General features: G+C 50.7%; 1 protein-coding gene across 1 annotated transcript in view; it reads left to right on the top strand.

Annotated features, from left to right (window-relative positions):
- Window positions 1–24850: 24850 nt before the first annotated feature.
- Shc (SHC-adaptor protein) overlaps window positions 24851–26597 on the top strand; it is a 32263-nt gene continuing 30516 nt past the window's right edge. The window contains exon 1 of the mRNA XM_077699381.1: window positions 24851–25801. Coding sequence (XP_077555507.1) covers window positions 25738–25801 — 64 coding nt within the window. The 5' untranslated portion in view covers window positions 24851–25737. The remainder of the gene's footprint in view (window positions 25802–26597) is intronic.

Below are 26597 nucleotides of genomic sequence, written 5' to 3'. Positions count from 1 at the left end.
ACTTTCCGAGAGCTTGGAGAGAAGCTGTTGTAGTTGCCGTACTGAAAGAAGGGAAAGATGCCTCACTACCTGCCAGTTACCGACCAATAGCTTTAACAAGTTGCTTGGGAAAGCTTTTTGAAAAAATGGTAAATAAGAGGCTAATGTATTTTCTTGAATATAACGGCATCCTGGACAGTTGTCAGGCGGGTTTTCGATCAGGTCGAAGCACAACTGACCAGCTGGTAGCCTTCGAGTCATATGTCAAAGATGCTTTCATCCACAAACAGCACTGTCTTTCTGTTTGCTTTGACATAGAAAAAGCATATGACACAACTTGGCGCCACGGCATACTGCTTGATCTCAAGGCTTTCGGTGTGTCTGGGCGTATGTTAAACACTATTGAAAGTTATTTGTCACAGCGAATGTTTAGGGTAAGAATAGGGACAGTTGTATCCAGAACGTACATACAAGAAAATGGTGTTCCCCAAGGTGGAGTATTAAGCTGTACTCTATTTGTAGTTAAAATGAATTCGCTTGGAAAATCCTTGCCACCCACAATCTCCTACTCACTGTATGTTGATGATGTTCATATTAGCTTTAGGTCTTCCAACCTGTCCATCTGTGAAAGGCAAATACAGTTAGGTGTAAACAGGCTCCGGAAATGGACAGAGGAAAATGGTTTTAAACTGAATCCTCAGAAAAGTACATGTGTTTTATTCACAAGACAGCGTGGAATCCATCCGGAACCTGACATTACGCTGAACGGAGAACGGATTCCCGTCAAAAAAGAACACAAGTTTTTAGGTGTTATACTTGACGAAAAGCTAACATTCATACGGCACATAAAAACACTCAAACAGAAATGCCTAAACACCATAAACATTTTAAAAGTTTTGTCGCATCAGTCTTACGGTGCTGATAAAGATTGCCTTTTACGCCTCTTTATCAGTTTAGTTAGGTCCCGTATAGACTACGGAAGCGTAACATACGGGTCTGCATCTAAAACTGCCCTAAAAATGTTGGACCCAGTGCTACATTTGGGCCTTCGCCTTGCCTCGGGAGCCTTCAGGACAAGTCCAATTCAAAGTCTCTATGTAGAATGTGACCACTGGTGCCTAGAGCACCAGCGTGCTTATACAGCACTGCTCTATGCTACTAGGACAATGTCTGTGAAGAATCACCCGTGCAGTTCATTTCTGAATGACGTCTCATCTGCCCATTTGTATTTAGCGCGCCCTTCGATCCTTGCCCCTTTATCCTTACGTGTCAAAGGCCTTGCAGAGGAAATAGGGGTGTCTTTCGATGAGGGCATGAAGACTTCCATCGCCGACGAAGTCCCGCCTTGGGAAATGTCAGCGATTCGTTGTGACACATCCTTTAAACGCATTGATAAGCGCCGTGCACCTCGTGAGCTGATCTCCCAGCATTTTTTTACAACTACAACACACATATCCATACACCTCATTTTACACGGATGCCTCGAAGTGTGCTTCCGCTGTGTCGTGTGCTGCACATGGCCCGGATTTCGCCAGCACGAGGACCTTGAACAAAAATACCAGTATCTTTACAGCAGAAGCTTATGGTATTTTAATCACAGTGGAGCACATTACACAGAACAAAATACAAGAATCAGTTATCTACACAGACTCCTTAAGTGTCGTTACGGCACTAGGTTCCTTTAAACCTACAAAAAATGTTGTCCTCAATCACCTTTTTAAAGCTCTCGTGACTGCTCATAAATTACAACTAAAAATACTTGTTTGCTGGATCCCTGGACACAGTGGCATTCTAGGCAATGAAATTGCTGACCAGAACGCCACTTTGGCGGCCCTCCATAGTGGTGTTGACGTCGCGGAAATCCCTTACCTCGATCTGAAGCCAGTGATCCGAAGGGGAATCCGTAAACGCTGGCAGTACACGTGGGACACACACACAGAAAACAAGCTCCACTCAATAAAACCCCACCTAGGAAGATACACAACAGAAAAACAAAACAGATTCATTGAAGTATCGATTTGCAGACTACGCATCGGCCACACTTACGCTACGCACGCATATCTTTTAAATGGCACACCCCCACCGGTTTGTGATAAGTGTGGGGACCGGCTCTCCGTCCTCCATGTGTTAATTGAGTGCGCATCCTGCAATGAGGCCAGAAAACGGCATTTCCCTAAAATCTATACTTACAACATTCCGCTACACCCGTCACTGTTCTTAGGAGATGAACCTATGTTCACAAACAAGTCCCTTTTAAGTTATCTTGCAGATGTCAAGTTTTTAAAGCTCATTTCGTACAGTGCGTGACCTCAGAGCCTACAAGCATTGAGCAAAGCCTTCATGTTTTCATTGTTCGCACGAGGGGCCCGCTGCCGTAGCGTGCTCTTCGGCTCGAGCTACAGTCGCGTTCCATTCACAATCCCTTTCATCCGCCATTATGAACATCTCCATTTTTTAGTCTACGGGCCCTCTACACCCATATATACAGTATTTTAGGATATATCATACTCATTTCATACATATTTTAAGCTCAAACCTGACTATTGACGGACCACTTAACATAGTTTTGGCGCTCTTTGGTCCTAGTTACCCTTGCGCCAATAAACACAAACATACATACATACATCGATTCCTACCGTGGTGACTGCTTTTCAGACGAGGGCGGAAAGGCGAAAACGCCGGTGTGTCGAGATTTCGGCGCACGTTAAAGAACCCCAGGTGGTCCACGTAATACTGCAGCCCTATGCTACGGCGCCTCATGGCCCATGTGTAGCTTGGGCGCGTTAAACCCCCAAATCAATGAAATCACAGCTTGCGCGTCCAATGTAAAAACTTAAGCTTGAAAGCGAGTAAAAGACTCCTCTGATTTCTGCATTTCTAGGTCTTTATCGGCACGGCGTTTATTTCTAGTGGGTTACCAATTCTTGCCCTAGTGTTTTCAACGACCTACTTAATTAGAACTGAAGAGAAAGAAGTGAGTTACAAAGTGAGTCCCCATGCTGCCGGTTGGTTCGTCTTCACCTCTCTCCCTCTCTTTGCACCTCAGCATGTCACCGGTTTTCAGCCCACAAGCTTCCGATTATTATGCCACCTGTGATCTTTTTTTTTTTTTTTTTTTCAAGTAGCTCTATTTATGGTGTTGTCGCCGTACGTCTATAGTCAGAACTGCGCTTTCAAAGACTGCTTTAAAGGTTAAATACAAGGTTAAAGATGGCTACAGTCCCCTCCTGTTCTTGTAACCTTGCTCCCTCCAAGTTGATTTTGATTCCACTTATCCTACTATTTGAAGGCGTTCTCGGTGCTGGAGGCGTGAACTGAGATAATTTCAGATGTACCGCACAATAGTGCCGGCTCAATAACGAGTTCTGGCAAAGGGCTAGCTTTGGTCGCGCAGTATTCATCTCGGGCGATTCAGGACCGAGGGGAAGGCGGCTGCAGCGAACAATCAGTGCTTGAGACCTCCCACCTTTTTCGGAGCCCCCCCCCCCCCCCCCCCCCTTAATTCATATAGCACTAATCTTTTCAAAGTTCTTGGCGCGATATTTCTCCAAGATGCGAAAATTCCGACCACATGGTCACAGTAGGAATCGCATGCAGACCACGTGACCAGAAGAATTGTGGGAGGACAAGACTACGGATAACGTGATGGTGTACGTTGGAGCAAGGTGTATATTTGGCAATACCAATCTAAATACACCGAACACAACTAAGGATATGGCGCCCGCAGTTAGGGTTGCTCGCATAGTGGCTAATATTGTAATACAAAAGATTTGAATCTACATTTTTGAGAGCTATCAATCAACACACAAGAAATAAAAAAAGTCTAATCAAAATAGGTCTGCCCGAAAACAACGAAAATGCTGGAAAGGCGCGTCAACATATATATGGAGCTACTTGCACACAATGAGTGGCCGCGACAATGTCCAATGAGCACTGAAAATGACAGTGAAAGCAACAGAACCACACTTTCGATAAAACGGACCTAGGTGGTTCGATAAAATGGCATTCGATAAAAGGGCGTTCGATAAACTGTCTGGGAACCCCAACACACACATTGGCCTTGTCCTCGTGCCACTCACTCGCCACGCTGCCTATCCCCCCCTCTCCCCTTCAACGTCCTCTACTCCTGGCAGGGCTGGGTCACTCCTGTAAACCACCGTGCCAAGTTGTGGCCCCAACTCTCCGAGAACATAGCGTTTGTGTTGGACACGCGGCCGCCTTCATCGCCGCATGCCAGTGCCGAACCTTCATGGTCCAGCTACAACTCCACCGCCACCGTTTGATGGACAGCTTCCACGAGTTGGACGTGAATGCATCGAATACGTCGATGAATACATCGATTGGATGGTTGCAATAGAGCTCTCTCTCTCTCTCTCACTCTATATATATATATCCCATGGCGTACCGCATAGCTCAGGCGTAGCTTCGTCGCCCACCATCGATTCTATCGTGTAGGGGCTTATTTGGTTTCTACTCCTATGTCTGTATTCACTGGCCTGATGGGGAAGGGGGGACTGACAAGGCCCTTGACTTTGCCGATCACCAAATAGCTACCCGTAGTTATTTTTGTGCCGTAAGGTACGCTCAAATTGTAGCGATTCTATGCGGCGTCGATTTATGCTCCCACCAGGACGATCAGCCATTTTGAAATTTCAGGCGGATAATGATCAGAAAGTTATGCAGAGGACGCCAGTGTGGCGGAACGTTGTAACGTTATAAATTGCTTATTTGGTTGTATATTTTATGCTCCATCTCTCCCATTTTTGCCTCCCTCCACCCCCCACTACCCACTGAAATGCCACTGCCTGTATTTACACGTTTTTTTTTCTTCTTCATTGTTTGGTGCATGACGAGTCCCGTGAAGTATAAAGCTGACATACTGTCGTGGCAGATCAGTGGCGTCAAGACGGTTGTTATTGCGGCTGCAAGAGCCACCAAGTCGAGCCCTGCAGTCATAATTTAGTGCGAGGCAGTGTTTTCGAACCGCCCGGGGCCGGTTTGAGCTGGAAGCACAGACAACCGCGGTCCGATGCCGTCACACACGAGCACGTGCGATACGGTTGGCGGAACAAGGGCGGTGACGAGGTGAAAAACAAGGGGCGATATATTCGCACACTCTGGTGACGTGCGTAGAGCACGTGTATAGGGAAGACACGCGACGCTGCCTCCCTTGTGACCACGTGGAGCCGATCCCGATCCGGGCGACCAAGGGCATAAAACCGGCGCTGTAACACCGCCGTAGATCTGGCCTTTTCAAGAAGGTGTAAGAAAGGGTGTAAGAAAGGTGTGGCGACGTGGAAAAAGAAGTCTGCAGCACCTTTGGGGCCATTTTGCTGAGTTCAATACGCAGAAGCTTTGAGGAGACTCCGCGACCACGTTGTTCGAAGGCTCCTTGAACATGAAAGAAGTTGTCGGATGAGCTGGTACCCGCAAGACGATGGAAGTGGAGATCAGCTGACCTGCTTTGGAAATGTCGTTTACTGAACCGTCTTTCGGCGGATTAATGTACGATTACGTGGAAGCGACCACTCGGGATTTTCTGAGAAGAAAGGAAGAAGGATTTTTACACACCTCCAAACTAGCCTTTCCCCTGCACACCCCTTTGGGGCACGCCTCCAAACTTTTCGAGACCCGCATTCTTAGCAAACGCCTGTTGTCGAAAATTGCTTTGAGAAGTCGTACCTTTTGAAGTGATCTAAGTAATAACCGCTGTTATTTTTTTCTTAACAAGACTTTCAGGGTGGATCAGCGTGTTGGTTTAGTCAGAGATCTTCTGCTAATTATTTATTTAGCAAGGGGCGTTTTTCATTCCCGTACCATTTGTACGGCGCGCCTCATATCCCAGGTGTAGCTTCGGCGCATAATACCCCCCAAAATTAATAATTGAAACTATATAGATTTCAAAAATTTGATGCCCTACTGCATTTTTTTTTAATGTTGAGCACCTCGGCATGCGTGACGTGTCTCAAAAAGGGTGTACACCCTAAAGTTGGCTTTGCTACTGTGCACAGAGGCATTGCTGGAAAGACGTTTTTCAAGGGCAACAACAGGTATACGAAAATGTCAAGGCCACAGATATCTCGATAAAACACCACGAATTTCAGTAGAGGGTTATGCACCTAGCCCCTGTAACGGCGGCTTCACTACTGTAAAGAGCTCATTGTTGCTAAGACAGTTTTAGAAAGGGGAATGTGAACAGTCTTGTATGAAAATATGAAGACCGTAGGAGCTTTTTATGGTAGCAATTACCTACGCGCGACTCTGTGACGCAACAAAGCGTTACAGACAGCCTGGTTTCTAAACTAAAATTCTTAAGCATTTAATATTTTTGAATTGGACTTCGTATGTGCTCTTGCGAATAAAGATGATTAGCGGCGCTTCTCGCCGCCACTTCCTTCTTCTCGTTCCGTTTATGACGACTTGGAGCTCGCGGGGTCGTTGCAGTTGATAGTCGAAGTTTGCGGAGCGATTGCAGCCGGGGTAACCTCGTCACCCTTCCGCTGCTTCGCGCTCCACTCTACGACGTGCTTCGTCTCGCGTACGCAAGCTCCTCCTCGTATTCCGTCAGCATCCGTGAATTTCCGACTCTCTTGCTAATAAACGCTGTAATGCTGGCGTGGGTGAGCTGGCTGAAACAGCAGAGACGGGATCCGGCCGACTCTGGGAGGAATTTTAAAAGAAGCCACATCGCTCTTGTAGGCCCATGAGTGGCGGTATACGTTCCGCCACCCTCTCTTACACACACACACACACACACGTACACGCACTTTTTTTTTACTTGGGTCATGTGGGCCGCACACATTAGGGCTCGGCGGCAGGCGTCAAATTAGTTGCACATTCCCTTTGCGGCAAACGTAGCAAACATTTTGTAATTACTTAACCGCGCGCTTTCCTCGAAATCAGTTTCGTCGACCTCCTTTGCTGTACTACGGCAGCTGGTCACGACTTGGCGACGACTAAGGCGCCGGATGCATACCACCGCGTGATCGGCAGGCTCCTTTCTTGCGTCGTGGGCATTAAAACCACGTGGGGAGCACGCGCGGAAACCGAATTCACGGGCCGATCGCAAAAGCGCGGGAAACGCGGTGCGCTAGAGGACTTCTTAACCCGCCGTCATACTGGTGACGTCATGCGCATAAAGCGCTGCGGTATGTCCTGGATGCCACAACGCCACAACCGCTTGAGCCTATGTGTCTAGGAAGAGCGGGACGCCAAACATTTTACTTTTTTTTTTCTTTTTCGCACATTAAAGTAGCGAAGGGTTCCGGGCCTTTCGCTGTTCAAAGCATTTGCTAGCGTCGTTGAGTCCAAGGACTCTATCAGATTGCATCTGAAATCGACGGCTCTACTGCGAAACGCGTGCCAAGACTGTCTACGGGGGGCATGATCACGGCGGCGATCCGCCAAGCCCCTTCCGCAGCGGGAACGTCGATGTCCCGAAGGCCATTGCTATATAACTGGACGGACGTCGCATCCTTCCTGGCCCGGTGTCAAGGGAATGTCCGCTCGCCGCTGCGATCGAAAGCCTGCAGGCGCGTTGTGAGGGCGCGGTGCGCATTGGCCCTCCTTTATTCTCCGCGCGCAGATAATCTGTAGGGCACACCGTCCAGATTGTTCTCTCCACACTTAACCAACGGGACCCAAATCCCATTCCGTGTACCCGAACACCTCACCTGTCAGTCCACTCACGTGGGTGCGGAACTTGTAAAATCCTCCTCAGAACGTATCTTACTTCAAGCTTGCCGAATAACAAGTGCGCCGGCGATTGACCCTTACTGGAAAAATGTGGGCTGCGCTGTAGCAGCTTTCATGTGAAGACTGCTGCGTGAAAACGAGGCAGATTGATACGCTGGCACCGCATAAAGGCGGCACCGAGATTGCTGCTGTTCTCATTGGGCACAAAACACGCACGAAGTTACGGGTCATCGAAAAAAACGGGGGAGAGGTACGGCTCAACTAATTCCGTTCCAGCTCAATGAAACGTTTTCACCACCACCGCGTACGAGTGATTGCCGCTGTTCAAGTACGCATGAATAGTGTAGTGTCATGCACGCGCAGCGGCAGTTGCGAAATGTCATGGTAATCCCGAGCGCTCTCATGAGGTTCATCATCCACATAGTGAGGGTGATCGTGATCGCCACCAAGGGCCCAGACAAAAGTTCATTCGGGTTTTGACGTAGAATGCCGGCATCCTCAAACCTGCTCCTTGTTACTGTTCAGAAAAAAATTCCTGTGGTCTCTTTCTCTCTATTTTTGCGTTCCTTTCTGCGTTCTTTGCAGTTGTTTCTCGCGTGCGCTTTCATTGCCGCCAAAGTCCTGAGATGCACTGCTTAACACTTGGCATCGAGTCTTGAACGTGCACTGGTGAGCCTCCCGCGTGATCGCAGGTTAGAATACTCCAAGTTCTCTATTTCGAAGGGAAGGCGGCGATGCCGTTGCATCGCGAGTCGAGGTATATTGGAGAGCACGGACTTGTGTACTTTCGCCAAGGGTGCCCCCCTCTCGCGTGTTTTGGTGTGAACGGGCACCAACTGCGAAGGCAACGTGCTTTGACAGCTGTCTTTGCCAACTGACGGCTTCACAATGGTCGCTAGATGCCGCTCCGCTGCGTTTCAAGCAACTGGTGATCGTTGAGGTACAGTGTTCTAAAAGGTTCTAGATGAGAACGAGGTTCTAGAATAAAAGTATTCTAGTCCACTGTAGTTGGCTTTTCCCGTCGACGTGACACTCGAGCCGACATGACACCGACATGGCGATAATCGACGAGCTGAAACAAATCTTCCGCTGTGGCTGAATGATGGCGGGTCGACCCACGTTTCCAGTGGAGTGATTCACACTGACAGTTGTGCCCTGTATATCTCTGCCTTGGTGTGTGCCGTGCCTGCGGTGATCTCAGGAGGGGTAGTAACGGTAGGAGGTGTGTTCGTCAACGTCCGGTGACGTGTTCTCGCGCAAGGAGCGGGCGGTGACGGCATCCGGCGCACGCGCTTCGTGGCGACCGTGTCTCAAGAAGCTCTTCTCCCAGCCGCCGGGATGCGCTCGAGACGCGCGGAAGCGATGCCGTTTCCTGCGATTGTTGCTGCTTCCCGCAACCCCCCCCCCCCCCTCCCCCTTCTTCATCGATTGCGGCCTGCTTTCGCCGCACTCATCATGTGATCATGTGTCGCCCCCGTCTGTGGAGCTTAGTCCCGCAAGCTTCGCAAGGCGCCCATTGCACGGGTTAACGCTGCTGACTGAATACACACTCTTAGCCAAAAGGGAGCAACAGGAGAGTGCCATTGCTCCTTTTGGGGACTAACTGCGTTGCCACAACCATTAGTCCCCTACGGGAGTAAATGCGAGAGGACGAACGGTTACTCCCCAAACCGTTCGTCCTCAACGGACGAACGGTTGCTCCCTTTCGTTACCCCCCTCCCCTTCCCGGAGAAGAGCTTCCGTATTTACCCGATTCTAACGCACTTTTTTTCCAAAAAAAAAAAAGGCCGAAAAATCGCACGCGCGTTAGAATCAGATACAAAACCGAAACTGCCGAAACAGCGGAAATTTCGTCCCACCCATCGCCATCTCACGATGGCGCCAAAGCTTTTAGCAACGATTTTTCGGGCGCAGCAAGCCTAGGCGCCTAGGCTTTTCTATCGGCGTTCACACAAATCGTCAAATCGTTCCACTTGCGCGCTTGATAACAGCAATGGCAGCAGCGGCTCCCACGCGTTCAAAACGCGCGGTCGGCTGAAGCGTGCACCTCTGGAGAAGCTCTCGGGATGGGCGTGTGAGGCGTGGGCCACGATCCTATAGACCATGGTTGAACGTTCGTTCAGAAGTGTGGCATCGCGAACGCGCTTGAAGGCACCGAGGCCGAGATGTTGTGGTCAGCGGAGAGCGACGAGGAGTGAGATGAGTGAGATTACTTCGGGAAATAAATCGCCCGTTTCTCTCGCATTCGTTTGTCTGGGTCACAAAGTCCCGTGCGCGTTACAATCGGAGGTGCAAGTTTTTTGCCAGGAAAATCGGGTGCGCGTTAGAATCGGGGCACGTTAGAATCGGGTAAATACGGTATTAGCGGCGAAAAAAAAATGCGCTGGCGGGGAATCGAACCACTGCCCCTGCGTAGACGAAACAAATTGCGGCGCTGCGGACTTCTTCAACTCGCATTGGTAGACGGGATTGTAAATTGCAGCCGGGTCTTGCGGCTGTTGAGGTATTGTCATTTCTTTTGTACGAAAGGCATTTATGTCCCGCTAATGAAATCTAAGAGCAAAGCGCTTACCTTTAGTGTGCGCTTACGATTTGCCGTTGTTGTCGTCGTTGACTTTTGTCGGCCGGTATAAACATGTGTATTCGCTTTTGTCGGCCGGTATAAACATGTCGCTACACTTAAAGGGACAGACAACCGATTTCTGTCGCGTATATGTTCTCTAGCTCATATGAAAGCCAGCGTTTTATATAGCCCAGTAACCACAAGCAATTTCTAAACAAACTGGGGGAAATAATTTTAATTTGGCAGCAAACTTCCTGAAATCGGAAGGGTGGCGGTTCGTAGTGTCGAAACTTGACACTACAATATGTGTCCCTGTCACGTGACCTGCAAACCTAACAGCTACTGTGACTGCTGAAACGTTTATTTACGTATTGAAAACCTTTTAACACAAGTATTTGTACAAGGTTAAATAGTAAATGTATTTCTAAACATTACTTTGAAAATTCTAAAGACACGCCGCCCGCCGCCGCTGGGTTGCTCTCAGTGTGGCTAACTGAGCCACCGTGCCCAGAATCAACGGCAGCGTTCAGTGAACAGACCCAGCGAAGGAGCTTTGACGATTCTGTCCAAGTCAGGGGCGTTTGTTCTGCCAAAATATTTGATTCCAGTTTCCAAATACGCCAACGGCAGCTTAACAAAAAAAAAAAAAAAAACATCGCGCCCGGGGAGAATCGAACTTCCCGCGCCTCCACAACGTGAAGCCAGATTCTACCTATCGTCTATCCCAACAGATGGCGCATTCGTGCAAAATAGCCCGTTGCATTAAAAACACACATAAAGGAACAGGAAAGTCTGTGATTCAAACTTTTTTAGCTGGGAACAAGTTTTTAAATATCGTTTTTTATTTCGCATACAGACAAAAGTATGTTGCCGAGCTACTCTATGTCATGGTTGCCAGCATTAGTTTTTTGGAGGGACACATACGGCTCGTAGATCAAAAAATTCGATTTAAAAAGTTCTAGAGCGTTATCAGCAAAACCGTTTCTCGTCAAGGTGCTTTAAGCGATGCCCTTTCATTTGGGATAGAGAATATATACTCGACAAAAATCGGTTGTCTGTCCCTTTAAGCACTAACCACATGCAGCGATTTTTCCGGCGACGCAACGAGCGACGCGACTAGGATCCGCAGTCGCTGATCCGAAGTCGCTAGCCGAGGCAACCACATGACAGCGACGGCTCGAGCGACTGAGGACGGCGATTTCAAAGTTACCGCACTGCGCATAGTAACGCGCTTGGTACGCTGGTTGTTTACAAACATTTTTTTTGTTCATTTGTCATAAAAAGCATGACTAAAAGGCATTGCGCCTTGCTTTTGCACTTCATTGCATCTCTAAAACTGGTTTGTGTTAGCGATAGCGCGCGCTATTCCTTCTGCGCCTCTTCTCTCGGCTCCAACAGAACGCCATGAAGAATTCGCTTTCTTGACGTCGTTTTTGCCTCACGGGTCTCACCCAGTGTGTGCGGGAGCGTTCTTGCTTCTGCTTCAGCATGTACACAAGCTTTTCCATGCAAAGCTTTCTTGGCCGCTGCTTCGCAAACGCAGTCTGCGCGGATCCCTCCCGTTCTCTTCCAAAACCGGAGGTTGCGTGCTTATACGCCTCGAGCGCGGCCTGTAGGGGCGCCACTGAAATCCCCCTAGCGGCCCGTTTCGAAAGCAGGCGCGGGAGTCCCCGGCCCGCTCCCCCCTGTCGCCGTTGCTTTTGGGGCTCGTTCAAGACATCGATTTACCGTTTGTCCGCGTTCGAAATACCGAATAACGTGGAGCAGGCACTCTGTTTGCAAGCCTGGTGTGTTCACGAGAGTATAAACGTTTATGACGCGATCTTAGAAAGATCTATATGAGCGCCGGGCGTGTGTCACAGGCCGGCGTCCCGAAGCCAGCATTTGCATGTAGCTGATTGCAATTCCGCTGCCCTGAAATTTAGTGGCAGTGTCTCCGTAAGCAGTGTTTCCTCCGATGTTGGCGGCCATACACACTGTGATGTAAATCGACTTTGTGCACTACAAAATCCAGCGGAGCACTCATACCTGACAGCACGCAAGTTACGCCTGCCAATATCACATATCAGATATTGGTCAGTACCCTGAACCAGCCAATGCGGCGTAAATTTCGCAAGCGCACGACGGCAAATTTAATGCTGGGTCGTCTTGTCCGGAGGTGAGCGCTCGCTAAGATTCATCTGTTACATTTATCCTCCACGAGAAGCGCGAAGATGGGCTTATAGAGTAATCCGCGTCCGCGACCAAACTCTTCTTCGAAACATCGTCGTATGACACTGGGAGACTGCAGAATCTAGCATAAACCGAAATCAGAGACCCTTATCAGATACGACACTCTTCCAACGAGCCCGTGTGTACGAGATTTCGGCGCACGTTAAGGATCTCCAGGTGGTCAAAATTAATCCGGAGCCCTCCACTACGGCGTGCCTCATCGTCTCCGTTGCGTCGGCGCATTAAACCCTGCAATCAATCAATCAATCAATCAATCAATCAATCAATCAATCAATCAATCAATCAATCAATCAACTCTTTCAACGGCACCTCGTATTTCTTGTGAACTGCTTACCCTGTATTCTTCAAAAAATGCGTCCGCCGAATGATCAGCCGTTCGTTGAAGGCGAAAAACAAACGAAAAGTGAACACGCAGCTTGTGTGTGTGATTAATAAAACGTTCATTTGTTGATTACGCTCCGCATTTGTAAACAACGACAGTTGAGCGTCCTCCTCCTCACCCCCCCCCCCCATGTCTAGCGAAATATCAGTGCATTTCGCATCTAGTCGGTCTGGTGAATACTACCTTGCTCAAACAAACGTCTTTAGCATTTCAGAAGCTGCACTCGGTTTTTTTTTAATTCCCGTACGACTATTCTATTTATTGCTCCTGACTTGCAGACCATTCATTTTCCCGTGGTCATTAACATACAGGGTGATCAAAGTTAAGTCGACAGGTTTTTTTTTAAATAGGAGCGTAGATTTCCGCGAGGAAGACCTCTACAGTGAGGTTATGCGCCCAGGGGGACATATAAATAGGATGTAATTATTGATGTAGGTGACTTAATTAACTAAACTTGTTTAATTAACTTTTTAGTGGCTACAGTAAACAGGCATGTCTGTATTGGAAAGTTAGACGCAATCATGTTTCTACGCAGTCTAAATTGGCAGAATTTTTCTAGCGCATCCGTATTGCGAGATATCAAACGGCGAAGTTTAATTGCCGTTCGCATGATTACGCATGCAAGACAGTCTGCACCGGCGCAAAGCTCCTCCCTTCTGTGACGTGCCTGCTGTGTACGGTGTTCAGTTCGACAAAGGGGTGGAGGCATAGGCAAAAGTGATAGCTGGCACCCATTCATTCTTGGCTGGCGTTATCGCAATCTGCACTACTCGGAACCGCTATCGAAACACAGAACAAAAGGGAGGAGCTATGCGCTGGTCTTGACTTCTAGCATGCGTAATCATGCGAACGGCAATTAAACTTCGCCATTTGATATCTCGGACTACGGATGCGCTAGAAGAATTCTGTCAATTGAAACTGCGGAGAAACACGATTGCGTCTAACTTTCTAATACAAAGATGCCTGGTTACTGCAGCCGCCAAAAAGTTAATTAATCAATTTTAGTTAATTAAGCCAGCTACATCAATAATTACCTCCTAATTAAGTGTCCCCCTGGGCGCCAAACCTCACTGTAGAGGTGGTCTTCGCGTAAATCTAAGCGCTTATTTTTAAAAAAACCTGTCGACTTAACTTTGATCACCCTGTATACCTTGGTTCTTACCATAAGGCATGAGTGGGCACATATCTGACAATGCACAGCCTTTGAGTGTACTTAACATTTTCGCGTGGCTTATATTCCCATAAAAGGTACAAGTTTTTGTACGCTGTTGGGTTATCACATCCCCGAAACATATTTTTCTACGACGTACATATTCGAAGCAAAGCCGCATTTGTTGTCTGCGCTGCAAAACGAACCAACCTCTTACGGTGCCAATATCAGTTCTAAACGAGGTGACAATAAATAGAATTCACTTGTGCTGACGTGTTCGAAGGTGACAGCGATGATATGCCGCTGCCGTCGCCGACGCCCGCAAGAGCGGCCAAGAAGCGCGCAGAACCGCCTCCCCGGGTAGCTCTTGTTGGCGTTCGAGCACTCTACCAAGACGCCGCTGTTTTTTTTAAGCGCCTTAAACGTGCAGTTAGCTTACAGACGTCACCTTAACAAGTTGTTTAGTGCGCGGAAAGGCAAAGAGAAGCGAAAGAGAACCAAAACACTGCATGACCACCTATCAGCCCCGCAGCGCTAATCCCGCAAACGCCGCGGAGAAGCGGCGGCAGGCGGCGCAGCGATCGCGAATCTCGAGGCGTATAACGTAGGGGCTCTCCTTTTGTCTAGTCGCTGAGGCCACTTCCGGGAGGCGAGCGACTGTTTCTGGCGACCCAGAACCGAGCGATTCGATGAGCGACTTGGTCCGCGGCGAAAAGTAGTTCGTCGCTAGTTGCGTCGCTCTCCAAGTCGCTTGCAAAATCGCTCCATGTGGTTAGCGCTTTAGTGAGTAAGGTTAGCAATTTTTTACTAACACCTGCCTCACTGGGTCATGTGCGCGGAGTCTTTCATTTGCCCGTATTATCGCTGGCGAGACGTATCACGTCGTAGTAACGTGAACAAGAGGCGTTGGTGATATCGCACATCGCAGCTCCGTGCCCCAACCGCCTCTTCACTTAGACAAGGCACTTTTTTTTTGTTATTTCAAAAACTAAAATTTGTTCCTAAGACACTATATAAAAGATTCTGTATTGGCTGTACGTTTTTTTTTTTTTTTTTTTTTTTTTTTTTTGCAAATTATGAAACTGAACAGACATATGCGGCAGATCGCATAGCAGCGACGCCATTACAGGGGGGTGTAACTGCTCGGCGTTTCGTTTTCCCGTGGCTTTCTAGATTGGCGGAGACGAACATTTACTCCGCGAATTATGCACACGGCACGCATGCTCCCACAGTTACTCCTCTTGAGTAGCAACGGTCGCTCGCGAGGACTAACAGCTGTAGTTAGTCCTTTTTTCGTCCTTTTTAGCTAAGAGTGCAGCACGCACACGCGCGTTCTGCAACGATGTCCAGCTAAAATAAACGAACAGCAATCACATGTCACTTTTTTCTGACCGTCTGATGGTAGATCTGCTGTTTCGAACGTCTTCAAGGCGCCGGTGCTGACCCTAATTTCTTAGAAGAAGAAAAAAACTGCTCATTAGGCCCCAATGCTGGCGATAAGAAACTGCGTCCAGTGCCCAAGACTCCAGTGCTGGGGTTGTCTTATTTTTGGTCACGCCGGTATATGCGGAATCAACTACCATTTAGGAAATTTGGAAATTTCCCGCCAAAAACACCGCTCGCCCTCATTGTTAGGTTACCATCCCTCCCTCTTTTAACCCTCTCCTGCCGACTGTTGTATGTGGAATGAAACAATCAGTATTTTGTTCGCTGGAACATCAAGTGACACTTGCGGCTTCCAGGGTATTTCGGTTTTTTGAGACACCAGCGGGTGGAACGATGCTGTGCATGAAGAGCGCGAGCAGGGAAGCTGTAGAAAACTGTTTTGTCTCGCAAAGTGATATTCCTCGAAATCGTTGAGGAATTTCGTATAGAGCGAATGGAAACTACAAGTGTACATTCGAGGGCATGACTATGTAGCTTCTTCGCTTTGGTCGAGACTCCAAAAGCCGATCACTCGTTAAGTGGAAACGCGGCGCCATCGCGTATACCTACAACTATCACTTCCGTGTTGAGCTGACTTCCGACCAGGCCCGTAGCTACAGGAGGGAAGGGGGAAGCTAGCCCCCCCCTCCCGACTATTTTCCTGGCACGTAAGCGCTGTTGTTTGTTCCCCTCTGCAAAACTCTTCCCTTCTGCCACGGCCTTATAGTAGCTTCCCCTCTCTGGTCAAGTAGCAAAAGCAGCGGATGCATCTTTCGTGGCCAAGCTGTTCTAGGAGAAGGGTGTGCAGTGCTCAGTGTCGGCGACAGCGGCTCAGATCGCGCTACATCTTTTCTCCGATCTTCTCGCCGACGCCGTGTACAAGGGAATCTGGAATGGCCGCGTGCTTCCGCTCAGTTGCCCCCTTGGCCCTCGGGGCGAAGAACACCAGAACGCTGAAGAGTCGCAATCGCCTGCAAAGAATGGCGGCGTGGTTCGACTGCAGTTACGCGTTCCTCCTCAGGCGTTGGCCTGCCGCTGTATCAGCTGCACCTTCTGCCTTTCTTGTGTCTGCTTAAGCCCCGAAAAGAAAGAAAAGAGAAGACGGCGGAGGAAATAGACAAAGGATTTCTGTGCCGTGCTTTCAGTATTGCAAACTCTAGAGTTGGGCGGCCTTTCTTTTTCTCCGTCCCCTTCACTGTTTTTCCGCCTCCTGGGTAGATCTAAAGCCACCCACACTCGTAGCGGTCTCTCTTGCTTCACTAAAAGGCAACCGCGTTTTGCGCAGCAGTGTCCACAGGTTCATGATAAAAGACCAATGACAAAAAAAAAAAAAAAAAAAAAAAAAAACAGGCGTGGTACGTCGGCGGGATCCCGAGTTCTGCCAAGCTGCCCTGTTGCTTTCACAGCACTGTCACCCTCACCCATAGCTGTGCTCCAAGCGGGTCATTCATTCTCTGCGACGCCTGTAGTTGAAGAAATTTCGGAGAGACGTCTGGTTCACGGGGTGCGCTCCCGAATACAGACAGCGGCATGGAAACATCGTACAAATTTTAAGCAGGTCACTCGCGCGTGTTACTTCCCGTGATAAGCTGGAACTACTATGATTTGCGAAGAAAATGTAGTCAGCGACGTTCTCCGATTTTATAGCGCACCCGAACAAAGTTCGCTGGGCCGTCTCCAACGCTTCCCATTACTCCAGGAGTCGGCAGAAGTGCGCTGGACACGACTGAGGTGGCGTAACTTTCTTATGCGTCATGTGGAAAAATTAATCTCCTTGACCTAAGACTTCTGACCTCAAAGACTGGCGGGCTCTGGACTGGCGGGCTCAAAGACTGGCGGGCTCGCTGGACTCCCGTTCTAATTCTTAAAGGGACTCTCAACACTTCCGATAAACGCTTTCGCTCTTTCTTTCGCGTCGGGAAGCACTGCGAAAGCTACAGTTATCCCAAGCACGGAGCGGCACTGCGTGAGTTGCTCCTCGCAGCAGATTACGCCTTCTGTTTTGCTTTTGTGTCTCTCTTTTTAAAGTGTTTATCAAATGATTTCATAGCTGAAACTGAAGAAAAACCGGCCAATAGCCGCTGGACCGCTCTAATGACATAATTCCAGAGCAGTAATTTTTGGCTGAGGTACCTGGCGACCCCCTAATCTATGTCGTGGGAAGTGCGGAAACGTGTTGCAGGGTCCCTTTAACTTGTGAGCTACAACTTCGCCGAACCTGCCCTGTAAACCTAATTTCATAGCTATATTTACCTGCGGCTTGGGTTCACAGTATTTGACAAGGGCGTTCTAAAAATCATTTTGCGCTTTTCGCCCGTGAGTCGCTGACACGGGTGACCATCAATGCTTGGGCTTCGTGGTGGGAGACTTCTCAACTAACCAGAGCGTCAAGATACCTTCATAGGTCAGGGTTTTCGCAGCTATATTTTTGAGGTATACATTGCCGTTCTCTTATTAAATTTAAGGCTTCTTCCAAGCAAACGTGCTAGAACCAAACTATGGCCTCCATGAAATCCACGCAAACCAAATAAAGCAGTTTTTCTGGTGATATGAAAAACGAGGAAGACCCTGCGTCTGTCTTTTCGGTGAAAAGAACACCTAAGGGGGTCAAAATAGGTTCCTAGCCCGCCACCGCAACCCGGCTCTATGCAGTATTTAGCTCCGGTGCACTGTATTCCAAGTTCAGGAATCAAACGAGGAGCAAATGCTCAGTACTGCAGAGCAATCGGTTTAGATTGTGCGGCCTTTATATCTCGCAGGTACTCGTGTGGCGTAACGAGAGTACTGCCTACAGCCCCACGCCAGGCGCCGGGGTAGCTCTTGTGCATGCCGGATTAAAACAATTTTTTTTTTTCTATTCTTCGGCTTATATTTAGCTCTGAGTACTTTACTTTTAGGAAATATGCTGAAACCAATCGGTCGTACAAAATATATGTTACCAGAAATACTGACTGTACATTAAGGGCCTTCCTCGAGTACTTTTAACCTTCAGCAAGTGCCCCCTGCACCCCCCCCCCCCCCCTTCTTTTTCCCAGAAAAAATTCCTGGCTACTGGCATGCTTCCGACCCATATTGCTACCGTGCATGAGCTGTGGAGTTGATAGACGTGTTGTTTGGGGTACTCCATTTCGCGGTCGCATTTCCCGCAAGGAATGGAGTTTCTCGAACCCGGGTCCAATCGGGCTAGCAATCACCCTTGGTGCTTGGCCTTAAAAATTCGAGCAATTTATTATCTTTTTGGAAACTATTTAGTGTTATATGAACTATTGGGTGTCTGTTTGTTTTGTTGTTCAGCGCTAAATGAAATTATATCCCTCGTTCGAATACCTTCTAGTTTAAAGGAATGTTTTCTCGTCAACTCGCCGAATAATGGCCTTTCGGATTCTGCATTTACCCACTCAGCTGTAGTACAAATAGGTAGGCATGTTGCTGCCTACTTTAAGGTCGCTTTTGCATGCCCCTTGTCTAACACGTACTTGTCATGCCCTACAGTTTTATCCGAAAGTTCTCTTTTTTTCCCTGTACTTTTGACAAGCCTGTGTAGACGTATAGCAGTCAAATTTTTACGCTTTCTCATGTTTCACGTAGCTTAGGCAAATCTAATGGACGAAACGTCAAACAGTGTATTTTCCCGGAATTGAGTAAAGAAATTTCACAGGTTGGAAGCGAGATCTGCAGAATCTACGAATAACTTTGTCCAGACTACCAGCCAATTACATACATGCGGCCTTTTGTCGCCATTTGGACAAACATCCCACCGTGTTTTCGGGTAAAGGCTCGCTTTGTAATAGCTAACACCTGCAGTTGAAATTATGTGAACTGTTTTCTCATCTGCGACGTTGGGCCTCAAAGAGAGTATACGTTCCGTAGTACGTTTTAATTGCTTAGTCAGGCCGACCTTTCTGTGTTTATTTCATTTCAATAAAATTCCTCTCTCTAGTAGAACAGTACAATAAGTAGTTCCCGAATAAGTGAAAAAAAAAGTCTGGTTTTGTTACCCTCCGCGAGTGCCGTCAGCACATCTCAACGTAAAGTTGTTATTACACAATTCTAACGTCGCAGTCCAAAAGCAGCGTTCAGCATTGATAAGTGAACTCGCGGCAGGTTGTTCGTCAAGTGCTAGCCAAGACTAGCGTGAAGTCGTTAGTGGAAGTTCTTGATCTCCCAAAAGCAATGTGACATCTTCCGCAGGCTGTTACGAATCGGCCAGCAACACGTGTTTTCCTGCATCAGCGACCACGTGGGAATCGACCATGTGCGCCCGCGTGTTGGTGAATCATACTTTCGTGTCTCGACATGCCGGGTCAGTCACCTCGCTTTGCAATGTGCCTCCGGCGGCTGCCAGCGCCACACCCTTCAGGCACCTGCGCGTCGGAGAATCCCGCCCTGACCTTCCCGGCTCAGACGTTTCGCTATCGGCACGATCAGCAGTTGATAGCGCGACCCCGGCACCTTTCAAGGACACTCTCCCCCCTCTCTCGGACGCCACAAGGGGCGAAGATGACTCGCGATCTTGGAAAGACTGTGCGTGTGTGTGTCTATGATTTCGTGGCGTGTTACTCTTGGGGGCGTTTTTTGGGTATAAAAGAAGCGGCACAAACGCTGATATTCATTCCTGTCTGAGCAGCGAATCCATGCGGTCGCTCTGCTCGTGTCCTGTATTGTAACCTCGCCCGTCAGGGCATTGTATGTTTTTTTGGCTTCGGCTCACCTCTCGCCATGAAGTAAACAGTTACGTTCGCCTATCAGCTCTGGACGTCTTCCCGGCTGCAGTCGTCCTTCACGGCCGCAACAACTGGTTGGCAGCGGTCGGATGACAACTTCGTGACACCTGGAGCCAGCGGTGCGAGACCCAACACCACGGACGTCAAGGCGGCTTCGGACTTCGCAGAATTCACGGCGGTCAAGGGTGAGTGCGGGACTTTGCTTCACTGAGTTTTACCAGGCTTCTGAGGATAGCTGGTAGGGCGTCTGTTTTTGTCGCGTGGGTTATTCGCGCAAAACAATTTTTGGAACAGTGGGAAAGCAGTACTCTAGACCGGCCATGAATCTGAAAGCGTTGAAAAAACCGCAGTTGTTGGAGCTTGCAAAAGAGTTGCGCTTGGATGCTACGGACGCGCTGAGAAAGCCAGAGCTGATAGAGGCTATACTCGCTGTCGGGGCTGACGATGAGGAGCTGTCGGAATGCATTGAGCTGATCAATGGCAGGGAGACCGCGAAACGTCAGGCCGCCGAGGCAGAGGCTGAGGCTGAGCGCCAGCGTGAGGAGTTCGAGAGGCAGAAACGAGAGCAGGAGCGCGAGGAAAGAAAACGTCAGCACGAGGAAAAGATGCGATGGTATGACCTCGAGCTCGAGCGCCTCGACCGGGAACTGAAGGAGCTCGCGCGAGAGAGACTCCAACGGGAGAACAAGAAAACAGAACAGGAGATTCAACGCGAGCAGGAAGAAGTGAAGCCTGAATTGCTCGAAAAAGACCTTGTTTGCGAGGAAAGCACCATGCCAGCGCTGACAGTAGCAGACGCTCGGGAGCGCGAGTCGGAAGCGACAGTTGCGGCCCAGCAGCGGGGCGAGGTGGCTAAGAGAGACAGCGGAGGTAGCGCATTTCCGGAGGCTCAGGACAGAGGGCAATGTAAGTCCACTGAGAGCGGAAATGTGTCTGTGTTGGTTTCGGACATCTTGGCGGAGTGTACAGATGGTCCAAATTCGCGGGAGGCCTTAGGAACGGCTACCGGTCTGAACATGAACATTTCGCAAGATAGCGAGGTTTCGCTGGAATGCGGAAACCATGAGGCTACCGAAAGGCGACACAAGTCCGCTGAAACGCAGGTTGTTCCTTCGGACGGTAGTGCAGAATCGAGTGACGTGGTGGGAAAGCCTGCAGTCGAGGCAGCAAACGGTTTGCAGGGTTCAGTTGGGCGTCATGCCGATCTCGCCACTGAGCAAGCGGATTCTGTCCTGCCACCAGCTCAGGTAGCTGACCTCGAGCAACGGCCAGCCGAGCTCATGCAGATTCAGGTTTCTGGGGCGGCTGAGCCGTCTTTTGAGACAGGGCAGCCTAGGTGTAGTGTGGTTCTAGCAGGAAGGAACGAGAAAGGAAACACGCTTCGGTCTTCGCGTGCCGAGGTTGTCGCTGAAAGCGCGAGGGACGACGAGGTAGTGACTGTTGGGAACTGCAAGGTGTCTAATGGGCTCGTCGTGCCCGTTTCACTCCCAGCTGATGCTCCCGTCGGTAAGCCAACATCGGCTGAGCTAGTTGAGGTTCCGGTGTCGCCTGTGGCTGCACCGAAGTCGGGAACCGACCAGCCTGGAAGAGAGAACGGAAACGTGTTCCGGCGTTTGCTTGCCGAACGCGTTCGTAAAAAGGCGAGCAATGAGGAGGTAGCAAAAACTTCAGCGCGTAATTGTGGCGCGTGTTTCAGTGCGAGCAAAGCCGTGAGCTCGCATCGCGCCGAGGGAACGCCGCCTAGAAGCAGTGCGCGCATAACGTACGAACGGGGGAAAATCCCGCTCGCTCCTCCGCGCGCTCGACCTTTGTCGAACAAGACGACCGGTGTCATTTCACGCGGTCACAGCAGCGTTGAGAGAACGGCTGCACCTAAAGTGCGGTACCGAAGGGGGAAAGCTCGGGGCATTGACGAGAGCTCAAATCGCAGCTCTCGGCGCGAGAAATGGCCTGTTGACGCCTGACTTTCTCAAATTTCTTTGTTTTTCCTGAAGCAGGTATCGCCTTTATGATTACGTTTTTTTTGTGTGTATGGGACATTTCCAATCACGCGAAATGTCACCTTTCAAGTTTGTGCACTTGTCTAAAGTACTGCTGGGCTAAAATATAACTACTGTAGTTAGTTATTAGCGTATTTTTTCTCAACTAAAAGCCTGGTAGATCTTCAGTGTGGATTTGTCTTCGCACTTGCCCGCGATGCGGTTGTGTCTTGCTGTGTTGTTCTGTTGCTTGCCTGACCAATCCAGAGACGTTCTTGGGGAGCCACTACTCGTCCAGTGATCGGCCATGTGAAGCTCCAGCACGGTGTCGTACAGCCCAGGCCTGGAGTCGAGCGTCTGCTGAGCACTTCACTGCGAAAGCATCCCTCCGGACAACGGTTGAAGACCCTTATCCATCGGGATCTCGGACCCCCGGCGGAGAAGCTGTTACGAATCGGCCAGCAACACGTGTTTTCCTGCATCAGCGACCACGTGGGAATCGACCATGTGCGCCCGCGTGTTGGTGAATCATACTTTCGTGTCTCGACATGCCGGGTCAGTCACCTCGCTTTGCAATGTGCCTCCGGCGGCTGCCAGCGCCACACCCTTCAGGCACCTGCGCGTCGGAGAATCCCGCCCTGACCTTCCCGGCTCAGACGTTTCGCTATCGGCACGATCAGCAGTTGATAGCGCGACCCCGGCACCTTTCAAGGACACTCTCCCCCCTCTCTCGGACGCCACAAGGGGCGAAGATGACTCGCGATCTTGGAAAGACTGTGCGTGTGTGTGTCTATGATTTCGTGGCGTGTTACTCTTGGGGGCGTTTTTTGGGTATAAAAGAAGCGGCACAAACGCTGATATTCATTCCTGTCTGAGCAGCGAATCCATGCGGTCGCTCTGCTCGTGTCCTGTATTGTAACCTCGCCCGTCAGGGCATTGTATGTTTTTTTGGCTTCGGCTCACCTCTCGCCATGAAGTAAACAGTTACGTTATCCTACTGCTCTGGACTTCTCTTCACGGCTGCAACACCGGCTGGCCGCTCGCATCATACACGCTACCCATCGTATGTTGGAGGCCACGGAGAAAAGATCGGGTGCCCCCGCCCGGTCGCAACAAGGCTCAGCTCCAAAAAACGCGCTTTTTTTTTTTTTTTTTCAACCAGGCTTGGAGCATTCGCGCCCAGGTTCTTATTTTGCCAGTACGTGAGACTGCCGATATTCGCCTCCACTGGGTCCTGCGTACATTGTGCGCCCCTTTTTTTTCCCTCCGCCTACGACGGTCTCGCGATTCTAGCGCTATCGAGAGTCGCCGATTGGTCGTGACGCAAGCAACTCCTGGAAGAGTTTACCCAAGCTGCCCTTTTCGGAGCTTCCCAATGTGCTCCGTACTTGTCCACTGCCGATGACGTATGCTTCGCTTTTAGTGCATCGCGATTTATCGACAGACGGCGAGCCTACGTGCGGAGCTTGTGGAGCTGCTTAAGTTGCGAAACTACTGTCGAGGTTGCGGAGTTATTTTCACGCCTTACACCCCCGCACGCACTTCCCCCGGGGCGGTAAGTGCGGGGTGTATAATAAGCATTTGTACGAAAATGGTCGATCCTGAGTGGGAGTCGGTGGCTGTCTTCACTTCGCTCCTCCCGAAGTGGAGCTCTCGTTATGTCTTCTTGGGGCACCACGTTTGTCGAGCATTAATGGCCGCAGTATATGGCAAACGAGGTCGTCCTGGATCGATCGTATGGCGAAAAAAAAAAGCGGCACAATGCCATATTCCTTTCTTCTTTTTCAATACTTAGAGACACAAGTCTTAGCAAAGGAGGTAGTGAATGCTCGTGGCTTCTCGGTGATGTATGGTAGCTTTAGCACATTGCAAAAGAGAGCGTTGACGTTGAGCATTGGATCGTTAGTCGCTTCCCCTCGCCTCGGTTTGTTGCCGTTCCCATCACAGTAACCGTGTCCTTGGAAAGTTCTACTAACTGTTCATATTGTTACGTGGTGGCAAGTCATCCTCAGTGAAAAATAGTCATTGAAAACCGTAACGCTCTAAACGGCGTGAAATTGACACAAGGCGTATCATTTTCTCTGCTTGTGTGTTCTCTCAACATTTCTCCACTCACTCGAGTATCGTAGGGAGCAGGAGAAGGGGGGATGCGCGAAATCTGGCCTGCGGTCGTGCGCGCGTGTAGTGACGTCAGTTTTGTTGCGCCATTTGCACGCGCCTCGGTGCTCGCCGCCGGTCTTCCCTCTTCGCGGCTCAGCGTTTTCGCTGGCTCCCCTTCGCTTTTCTTCTCTCCTCGGGAGCCGTGGAGGAGGGGTACTCGCGACGACCTCCTCTCTCCGTTCATTCATGAAGTTCTCCTCGGAGCCGGCCGGTCGCCCTCCACGCGAGATAAATACAAGCGGACACGTACACAGCTACGCACACACGGGCGGCATGGAGGACGCGCGCATGCGCACTTCTCCTTCCCGCCTCCTGCTGCGCGCGTCTGTACTCCCACGGCTTTTTGAAACGTCACGTCCGGCCGACCTTCTCCTCGCCCCTCTCCTTCGCGTCTCCCGGTTCATTCATCCGCAGCCGCCGCCTCTTCCCTTTCCTCCGCGTTTCTTTTTTGCTCCCTGCGAAGGGCTTGCTCCGATGGAGAGGGCCCGTGTGGAAACAAAATTCTAGCAGCAACAGAAAGCGGAGCGCCGCGCTTGTGCTGTTTATTTGCTGCTGGCTCTGCTCGTAGCGCCGGCAGGCTGACTGGTTCGGGGTTGTTCGGCTCTCCTCCTCCTCCCCGGCGCTGTTACTATCTTCCCCTCTCTTTCGCCCCGTCCCGCCGCCGAGCCGTGCCGCTCCCGCTGCGGCGCAGTTGGTTTTTCGGTGCCTACGCAGCCGGCTGTGGAGGAGAGAAGCCCGAGGATGGAAGCCTGAAAGGAGGGCTCCCCTTTGTCGCGTTTGCTTTTCTTTTGCCCGCGCGTTTCCTTCCTCCTTTCTAGTATCTTTTTCTGCGTTGCGTGAACGCACGTTTTGGTGTAGTAGTGGCGACGATGGATAGTAGTAGTGTTCCGTCGCCGTAATCCGCGCTCGTCTTCTTCGCTCTGTGCGCGCTCCGAGGCGACGACCAAGCGACTCGTCGTGGGCTACGAGTTGATCGCCGGCGGAAAGAAAGTTTGTGCGGTTGCGTTGACGTGGGGAGCGCCGCCGTTCCATCTTGGATCGTCGTCGTCGCCGACCCGGAGGACGTCGTGTGGTGGTGGTCGTGCCGGATGACCTCCGGCCGGCATCGTCGCTGCCGCGGCAAGGAGGCAACAACCGCACCGGCTGCCTGGCTGCTGCGTCCCGTGCCCAGACTGAGAGCCGCGCCGTCATGACTCCTTGTCGCGAGCGAGCCGGCACGGACCGTGGGGCCGCCGGCGCGTCGTCGTCGTAACTAGGACTAACGCCGCCGTGCCCTCTGCGTGGTCGTCATCGCCGCAGTCAGGCCGCCCGCTGTCAGCAGCAGTGTTGTCTCGAATGGGTGCCTGTATGTGTACGTGAGCGGCACGGACACGGTGCTGAGTGTTGGTTTTGCCGACCGGGCGACGTTTCTGTCCGTGGTGTGTGGCTGCGGATCCCTCTTCGGCACCATGCTACGCTGCTTCACGCTGCCGGCTTACCGCACTCTCAAGGAAGAGGATGCCGATGTGCAGGGTCAGTCACTGTTTCACTCAACGTTTGTCTCCGCTTGTCGGCCTCCCCCTGTCGTGTGCTCTAGTTGCGGTCGTGGGCGTTCGCCCAAATGGCTGCCCATGTTAGTCGCTTGCCGTCTTTCGCGTCCCTCGTCTAAGCGCAGGCACTTCGAAATGAGCAGACACGGTTTAATTGGTACCGAACCCGAAGGGGTTCTAGGTGCGCGTCCTGCGGTCGGGAATCTGTCACCGCGCCCAAGTGCCACGGCTGCGTCGGCAGAGGAGGCAGTACTGCTCGTGTGTGTGTGTGTGTGTGTCCGGGGTTGGGAGGCCAGCCGGTGGGAGACGTGGCTGCCGTTTCCCGCACACAGCGTGAGTGCGGAGGCCGAGCGCGTGGAGCGCAGCTGCGGTCGGCCGCCATTGCGGTGGACGTCGTCGGCCGAGCGTAGGCCTTTTCGGGCAGCCGGCCTGGCCCCGTGCGTAGGCACCCGCCAGTGGCGGCCACACCAGGGAGCGGCGGCGGCGGCCGGGCCTGTCCTCAATCGGGCCTCCTCGCTCGCCGACCGACTGCTGCCGCCTCGCCCCGGTCCCTCGGCGCTGCTGCTGGCTTCATTCAGCAGCTCTGTACTGTGTCGCCCACCGTGGCTCCTTTTACTTTGCTCTCCCCTCGCCCGGGCTCGCTTTTTGGGCACGGCTGCTGGCACTGAGTGGTGGCCACGGGCACGCCTCTCACTCGGCGGCCAGCGTCGCCGGGACGCAGGAAAAAAGGGAGGCGAAACGCCTTCTTTTCAATTCTACGCTCTGATTGCAACGCCAAG

Source organism: Haemaphysalis longicornis, unplaced genomic scaffold, assembly GCF_048455015.1.
Source record: "Haemaphysalis longicornis isolate Haplotype H1 unplaced genomic scaffold, Haemaphysalis longicornis Haplotype H1 scaffold_2, whole genome shotgun sequence".
NCBI classification, from domain to species: Eukaryota; Metazoa; Arthropoda; class Arachnida; order Ixodida; family Ixodidae; genus Haemaphysalis; species Haemaphysalis longicornis.
This window is presented reverse-complemented; position numbering and strand designations above follow the sequence as displayed.